This window comes from Octopus bimaculoides, chromosome 5 (genome assembly GCF_001194135.2).
Source record: "Octopus bimaculoides isolate UCB-OBI-ISO-001 chromosome 5, ASM119413v2, whole genome shotgun sequence".
Lineage (NCBI taxonomy): Eukaryota > Metazoa > Mollusca > Cephalopoda > Octopoda > Octopodidae > Octopus > Octopus bimaculoides.
This window is the reverse complement of record NC_068985.1, coordinates 72,293,908-72,302,439: the sequence shown is the minus strand read 5'-3', so window position 1 is coordinate 72,302,439 and position 8,532 is coordinate 72,293,908. Positions and strand designations below refer to the sequence as shown.

The 8,532-nt window shown below is 34.2% G+C and overlaps 1 protein-coding gene across 6 annotated transcripts in view; it reads right to left on the bottom strand.

The window, feature by feature from the left end:
- LOC106876215 (roundabout homolog 1) overlaps positions 1-8,532 on the bottom strand; it is a 336,558-nt gene that overhangs the window by 81,822 nt on the left and 246,204 nt on the right. For 5 of the 6 annotated variants that reach the window (XM_014924686.2, XM_052967770.1, XM_052967771.1 and 2 more), the window contains 3 exons: positions 5,011-5,197; positions 2,242-2,935; positions 858-1,060 (listed from right to left, as the gene is read on the bottom strand). In XM_014924686.2, coding sequence (XP_014780172.1) covers positions 858-1,060; positions 2,242-2,935; positions 5,011-5,197 — 1,084 coding nt within the window. The remainder of the gene's footprint in view (positions 1-857; positions 1,061-2,241; positions 2,936-5,010; positions 5,198-8,532) is intronic. The other variant, XM_014924677.2, reaches the window with a different exon arrangement.

The following is an 8,532-nucleotide window of genomic DNA, read 5'->3' as shown; positions in this document are numbered from 1 at the left end:
GAGAGAGAGAGAGAGAGAGAGAGAGAGAGAGAGAGAGAGAGTATGAGTGAGTGATACACTTCTGTTAGATCGATATCAAAAGAACTTTTGCTTGCAATTTTGAGAATACATTTGCGACTAAATATGGACATATAAGAACAGCTCTAATGCTAAGTCTGGAACTGACAACCACTTTCAAGAATATCAGAAATTAATTGCTTTACACGGCAGACTTTATATGCTGAGCTGTGTTACTGGTGTTTATGACATCATAACTTTGAACAAATGACAAAGTCATCATACATGATGTGAACCTATCATATTTCATATGATTGATAATGATTTCCACTGGTGAGAGAAGGGTAGGGGCAGGGCAGGTAGATTTTGTTTGTTTTCTTTGGCTTTCTTTAACGTTTGTCTTTTAATTTCATTCTCCTTTTTGTTTTGTTCTTTTTTTAGAATAATTTTGAAGTAATTTCAATTTTAAATAATGTGGGGTGAAGGGGTGGTAGGGAAAAAGTCACATGATCAGCTGAGTTAATGCTAGCTGAAAACCTATTTCAAGTTTTATATGTCCTTAGTTAGTTCATAATATATCCCAAATTTTACCAAATAAAATGCCTTTCAAAACAATTTGTCTTTGCTTCTTTTTATTTATTTATATTTCTTTAATAAATGCAATGCCTCATTCCAAGTAGTAAGACTGTTGATGATGTGAGTGAAAAAAAGAGCAAGCATTTTTGAGGGTTTAGATGGGTATTTTATGGGTAGAAAAGAAAAGAGGGCTAATCCAGGTGTGTTATTGTTTCAGGAGGTAAAAGCAGTATAAGGGAAAGATAGGTTATCAGTCTGAATGTCTGGAACAGTCACGGAAATACCTGTCACATTTCCAAAGCCATCATTTTGAACCTCAGTACTGCTATCTCCCCCATCAGTAAGGGGGGATCCAAAATCGAGATGGACATCGTCCAAATCAGACTCACCGGCATAATCTGGGATCTCAGATACCGGCGAGTCTGGATTCTGAGAAAAGCCTTCAAAGTCAATATTCAGATGTGGACCACTAGCCGTCACCTCCAGTCTGTAAGAAGAAGATAAGAGACAATGGGAATTATACCTGATAACATCAGTATCTAGACTTCAGTTATCAGAATTTCAAATAAAATGTGACAAGATGAAAAAAAAGATTAATAGAACAACACATACTGAAGCTAATAAACAAAAATAAAAGCAATACTACTATTACTACTTCTACAACTGCTACTACTACTACTAAAATGAAATTACTAAAAACAGTACATTTACTAATACTGTTCTAGCAATTTCTACTATTAGTACTACAATACTTACCATAGTTCATATAGGAGGTTTACTTTCCTTCTGTGAAACATTTTCAAAATTGAGTCTTCATCAGTTTAGCTTACCTTTTAGTCTGTAAAATCATTCTCTTCCCACTCAGGGATTTTCATAGAACTACCTTAATCTATTCTCATCATTCACTCTATCTGTCATTCATTTACATATCTTCTCATTTACATCTCACCTCCAGTTTTCTCTCTCACTCTCTCTCTCTCTAAATAACTTGTTCTGTAAATCAAGCAGAAAGTACTTTAGAAACCAACAAGTGGAGCAGCTTGCTCATTGGTGTGGAAGAAGAGACAGGCAAATATAAAGTAAGAACTAATTTGACCGACTGTGTAACATTTACAGAGTTTGCCATTAAGTATTTAATGAGAAAAAGATAAATGATAAAACAAAAAAGGAGAAAAAAAAGGTCTTTTAACAATAGTTGTTAACACAAAATGGTTCACACCATTGTCTTTATCACGACTCATTGTTATTTTATTTTCTTCTTTCCCTCTTCATGCACATTATAAACTTTATTTCATAGAAAGGCTTCATGGAAAGAGTTTTATTAGCTGCATTAAGTGCTTTATAAACTACAGTAGAGAAGTACATAGGGAGGAAAAAAATTCTTATCAATGACGTCATTTTTTAGACTTTAAATAATTTTTCAGTTAGTATTTCTAAATGATAAAATAAGATTAATGAGAATGCTAAGATGGTATCAGGTTTAAAAAAAAAAAAGAGAAATGTAGGTAATATATATAGTCTATTTCCTCTATTCATGTTTTCTAATATAGTGAAGAGGAATAATTTGAAAGGAAAAATAACATCACAATTGCCTGGAAATCAAAAACATCTGATTCAAATACAATTGATATCACAAACAGAATAAATCAAGGCAACAAGAAAACTTACCTTGCTGGATAGAGAGGTGATTGCATACGTTCATTTGCCAAACTTGGTAAAGAAGATTGGCATGCTCTGTCCATGTGGGGTCCATCAGCCAAATCCATCATATTTGAAGAGTGCATCCTGATCGGAGGTGTAGGACCACGCTCGGGATCACTGCTAATATAACGGTAATCTCCTTCGCCTTCTGAAGGTAGGCGATAACCTTTGAGAGACGGACCATAAATGCTTTGTTCACAGTCACTATGACAGCATCGTGGGGCATGACCCATGCAATTGTGCTGCATACAATTGACTGTACGAGGAGAGTATGTTCTCATGTCACCACAGGGAGACTGAGTTCGTAGTTGGTTAAGTGTTTTCGCAGAACATGGATGATTCTCCCGAATTTTAGCGTATTTATTTTGCTCGGAATCTGAATAAGGGTTGTTTCTTCCATACAGACCTCCTTGACTGTACTGAATGGGACACGAACATGCCGAGATTTTGGAGACGGGTGATATAGGGCCCCCGCCATTCATAGTCTGGATGTTGCGATGGAGTGTGCCCATTGGTGAATCCGGCGATATCATTTCACAAGGAGGAGGATGCTCAGGGGGAGGTGGCAGTAATTCTGCCCAGTTTACTAATGGCTGTTTTCCAATATTACCACAAGTTTTATATAGACGTCTACCTCTTTTAATTGGCATACCAGTTTCATCTGAAATAAAGTTTAAAAAAAAAAAAAAATCATCGAATCACTATATAGGAATTCTCATGCAAGAACAAACATTTGTAAAACAAAATTGGAAATAATATAATGGTATATAAATAGGCTGAAAAACAGTGAAATAACAAAAAAATTATACAACATAGGTGCAGGTGTAGCTGTGTGGTAAGAAACTTGCTTCCAAACCACATAGTTCTGGGTTCAGTCCCACTGTGTAGCACCTCAGGCAAGTGTTTTTTACTATAGCCTCAGGTCAACAAAGCCTTGTTGGTTGATTTGGCTTATGGAAATTGAAAGAAGCCTGTCATATATATATGTGTGTGTGTGTGTGTGTGTTTGTTTGTTCTGCACCACCATTTGACAACCAGTGCTGGTGTGTTTAAGTCCCTGTAGTTTCGCAGTTCAGCAAAAGAGACCGGTGAATAAGTATCAGGCTTTAAAAAAAAAGTACTGGGGTTGATTTGCTTGACTGAAATTCTTCAAGGCAGTGCCCCAGCATGGCCACAGTCTAATAATTGAAACAAGTAAAAAATAAAAAAGATAAATATAAGAAAAATATATAATGGAAATAGTACAAAAATTATGTTTGATTATTTTCTCAGTCCTAAAGATAACAAATGTAGGGAAAAACTAGGGTAGGGTCAATAGCCAGAGCAAGTGGAGAAAATTGATGTATGTTATTAAAAGAATAGTATGAAATATCCTACATGAAGTAAGATGTTAAGATGTAGGAAAAGTTTTGTTATGGCATATCTAAAACATTCTTAAGTTTAGGACATTCTTAAATTTATGGTGTTTAAGAACTTGGGAATCAATCACAAAATCTTTTCATCAATATCTTGACAATGAAAGTGATGATCTTTGACTAACTTGTTCAAGTCATAAAATAATGACTTAATAGAACTAAATTTCTCTTTTTTATCTTTCTTATGGGCAACCTGCAGCACACAGTCATCTTTATCTAACGTCTGTTTTCCATGCTGGCATGGGTTGGATGGTTTGACAGGAGTTTGACAGCTGGAGAGCTGCCCAGGCTCCATGTCTGTTTCGGCATGGTTTCTATGGCTGGATGCCCTTCTTAATGCCAATCACTTTACAGAGTGTACTTGGTGTTTTTATGCAGCACTGGCATGTGTGCTTTTATGTGAAACTGGTAACGTTATGTGAAACTGGTAACGTTATGTGAAACTGGTAACATGCCCACAAGATTAGGAATGCTCAGCTAAGGCAGAATGCAGGGGACATGCCTGTATGCAAGTATGACCACATATTTACTTAGCTTGAAGTGTCTTTACAGGTTTTTTTTGTATGGTAATATCAAAAGTTTTAGTAAAATTTTGCAACATAGTCTTAAGACCTGACTTTGTTAATTTGAATAATTGTTTTCTTTTTCTTCCACATTTAGTCATGATTTTTGTCAATCAAATTGTAATTTTTTCACTGCACTATAGAGTATTTCTGTCCTACATACACTGCTTAATGATTTATTGTTTTGAGTAATATGTTTTATGATGAGCAATATCTCATAAATCAAAGTCAATAAATAAATCAATACAGGATTGCCTACATCTGATTTATAGTCCTAATAACGAAATTTAAATTCTATTTCTTTTAGTGTTGGATTAATTGTGATTGAACTATAAATGTTTGTTTATATTTTTTTAAACAGTGTTTCATGCAGATTAAAAACAAAAAATCTTTACTTTATTCTATGTTTCAGCAGTATCACATACTAAATAATTTAGTTTCAGATTCTGGCACAAAGCCAGAAATTTTGGAGGAGGGGTAAATTGATTACATTGACCCCCAGTGTTCAACTGGTACTTATTTTATTGACCTCAAGAAGATGAAAGGCAAAGTTGGCCTCAGTGAAATTTGAACTCAGACCATAAAAATGAATGAAATGTCACTAAGCATTTTGCCTAGTGTGCTAATGATTCTGCCAGCTTGCTGCCTTACACATAAAAAGTAATTTTGGCTTAATGACAATAACTACATTCTCATATCTCATTTTTTTCTGTAATAAAACAGTTCTTGACATTTTAAGTTTTAGCGAATTGACTAACCTGCTGTATAACTTCCGCTGTCACTACCAGGACTGGCTATCTCGTGATCCATAAGGATGTCTGTATTTGGTCTACTATTATCAGTGTCACTACTTCCCATGTCTGGTTTCAAGCAACTATCACTTGATCCACTCCCACCATGATGACCATATCCTTGATTGATTGGTCGAAATGCACTCTGGGAACCCTACAGATCAAAATAGAAAGGATAAAACTGATAATTTTCAATCAGAGACAGAAAAAATATAAACAATTCAAAACACATTGTGAATTACAATGAATAATATTCAATGTTAGTTATTTGATAGTTTTCATTCTTTTGTAAGGGTTGAATCATAAACTCAGATTTTACTCCATCTATTGTTTATATTTTGAGTAAGGCATCTAGCTTTGCTAAGTCCAATTTGCTAGACAAAATAAAAGCCAGAGGCACCATTTCTAGTTCAGTTGAATCATAAGAATAGAAAGGTCAGCCAGCTGTAAAAAAAAACAATTATTCAAAGAAACCGAAAAAAAAAAAGACAAGGATAAATAAATGTAAAGCAATAAAATATAAACGTATTAATAAAAACTAACATAGTCTGTGATAATATTAATATCCTGTGAATAAATGTTTTACATATGATTTAAAATAGGAGCTGGAATTTGAATGCAGAGCAAAACCAAATACTGCAGGACATGCTGACACTAACAATTCACTGCCTATAAATTGCTTTCTTCAGTTTAACATGGAAACAATAGACCCACAATGAAACTTACCCAAATTAGTCTTCTAAATTCAGTCCATACATATTTGCTTACTTGAACCCAATGAACTAAATATACTTGCAAGACATAAAATAATTCCAATTTGACTTAAAAACCTTAGCCTCTTTAAAAAGGCATTAAGCTGGCTTCAAGATTTCTAAAGTAATTTATAAGTATTAGAAATGTTTTAAATATTGTAACATTTTCAGAAAAAGGGAAAAGAGTAAACATGGTACAAGGTTAAGATTTAAAGCTTATATTCTAATACTATTATTTAACAGTGACAATTACAATAACAATTTCTAATATAGGCATAAGTCAACGACTTTATTTTTTTATTATTATTATTAGATGTGGAGTGGGTGTCGACAGTTAATTTGACTTTAATGTTTGAGTGGCATTTATTTTATTCATCTCAAAAGGATGAAAGCAGAACTGACTTGGTGAAATTTGAAATCAGAACATTTTGAGATGTTGAGCACTCCATTATATTTACCACCCAACCACCACTGTATAATAATAATGATGATGATGATGATGGTAGTGATGATGATGATGATTTCTTATGTAGGCACAAAGAAACAGCTAAATATATTGATCCCGGGATTTGAGTGATATTTTATTTTAACGACTCCAGAAGGATGAATTCAAATCTCAGTGGGATTTAACTTGACATATGTTAAAACATAGACCTAAAATGGTCTATCAATTTACATTTCAATAATATAATTTACTGCAAGGAGAAAATATGCAGGTAATGGAAAATGTGTTTATATGAGTGTGTACATGCACAGATACATTCATATATGTTTGTGTGTGTGTATGTGTGTGCACGTACACACACAGACACACACACATTGCCACACCCAATTTTTGTACCTAAAATGTCAGTAATAGAGTTTACCCTTTTACCATTTTTTTAACACTCAAGTATAATGCTACCCATCAAATTTAACCCCGAAATTTTTTTTAAATTAAATTTCTCACATTATATACAATACCATCTATCCATTTTTCTATCTATCTATATCTTTCAATATATGTACCTATCTATACTTGCATTTTGTTGGCTATGATGACAAGTGTTCCAGTTGGACTGATCAATGGAACAGCATGCTCGTGAAATTAACATGCAAGTGGCTGAACACTCCACACATACACTTAATGTAGTACTCAAGCAGATTCAGCATGACATGGAATGTGATAAGGCTGGCTCTTTGAATTACAAGTACAATTCATTTTTGTCAGCTGAGTTGAGTGCAGCAATGTGAAATAAAGTGTCTTTGTCAAAGACACAACATGTCACCAGAAACAGAACTCATGAACTTATGGTTGTGAGCTGAATACCTTAACCATTAAGCTATGCACCTTCACCTATCTATATCTAAGAGTAATTGTGGGTATTTGAAAGGTCACAGTGATTAGTAGTTTCATCCTGAGTAGAAAGCCTTGAGCTGGGATTTCTTGAAATTAATGCATTTATTTCAGGGGTCTATCTATGGACCCCTTTGTTTACTATTTTACTCTGGTGGACCCCCATAGCCATTCGATGTTTAAAAACTAGTTTTAGAGATACTTCTTTCAAAATTCCTATTTTGTTAGTCACACATTAACTTGAGTTGAAATATGTAAAATGTTAGCGAAAGAAGCCTAGCTATTTCTTACAATACACACCAATACATATTTCTAAAGCAAAATTTTTTCAGGGGCCCTTAAAAATACTATTGTAGATCCCCAATTTACTATTTTGTTGCATGGACCCTCAGAAGTCCTTATAAGAGAACCACAGATTTATTTGGTTCAGAAATCCCTCAATCCAAAGAAAATAACTATGTAGCAAACTAACGGGTTGAACTTCAACAATAAAATTGATATTCTACAATAGCATTGAGCTTTCTCTTTCATTGAGGGAGTGGTAGCTATTATTCTCTGTATGTGAGTGAGTGAGTGAGAGAGAGAGTGAGAGAGAGAGAGAGAGAGAGAGAGAGAAAGAGAAAGAGAGAGAGAGCGTGTGTGTGTGTGTGTGTGTGTGTGTGTGTGTGTGTGTGTGTGGCAATAAAGACTCACATGAACTCAATTGAGTACATCTTAATTCACAAGATGAATCAATGAATAATTATAAGTAATTATAAATAATTCAAGACTAAGATATTAGTCTTGAGTAAAGAAATAAAACAGAAAGTAAAAATTCAGTACACCACATTAAAAAAATAAGATTTCTGAACTTCCACACATGTGCAATTCTTTCCTGAAACAAAATTTTATTTCTGTGCGGGTGACACGTAAAAGCACCCACTACACTCTCTGAGTGGTTGGCGTTAGGAAGGGCATCCAGCTGTAGAAACTCTGCCAAATTAGATTGGAGCCTGTTGTTGCCATCCGGTTGCACCAGTCCTCAGTCAAATCGTCCAACCCATGCTAGCATGGAAAGCGGACGTTAAACGATGATGATGATGATGATGATGCTCACACCACTTTTCAGGTGTGTTCAATGTGAGAATATCTGTGACTGAATATCTAGTACTTGTTACTTGCACATGATATTAATATTATAGCCTAATTATATAATTAACAGCGTGTCATTGTTTAATGACGAAACACATGAGGTGAAATGAAAGTGGGTATAATTATCAAATTTGTGCATGCATGAATCTCTCTCTCCATATATATTATTTATATGTGTGTGTGTTCTTTTATATAGTCTCAAATGTTTATACACACATATGAGACTCTGTGTATGTGCACATTGAAGTGCATGATTTTATATATATATAT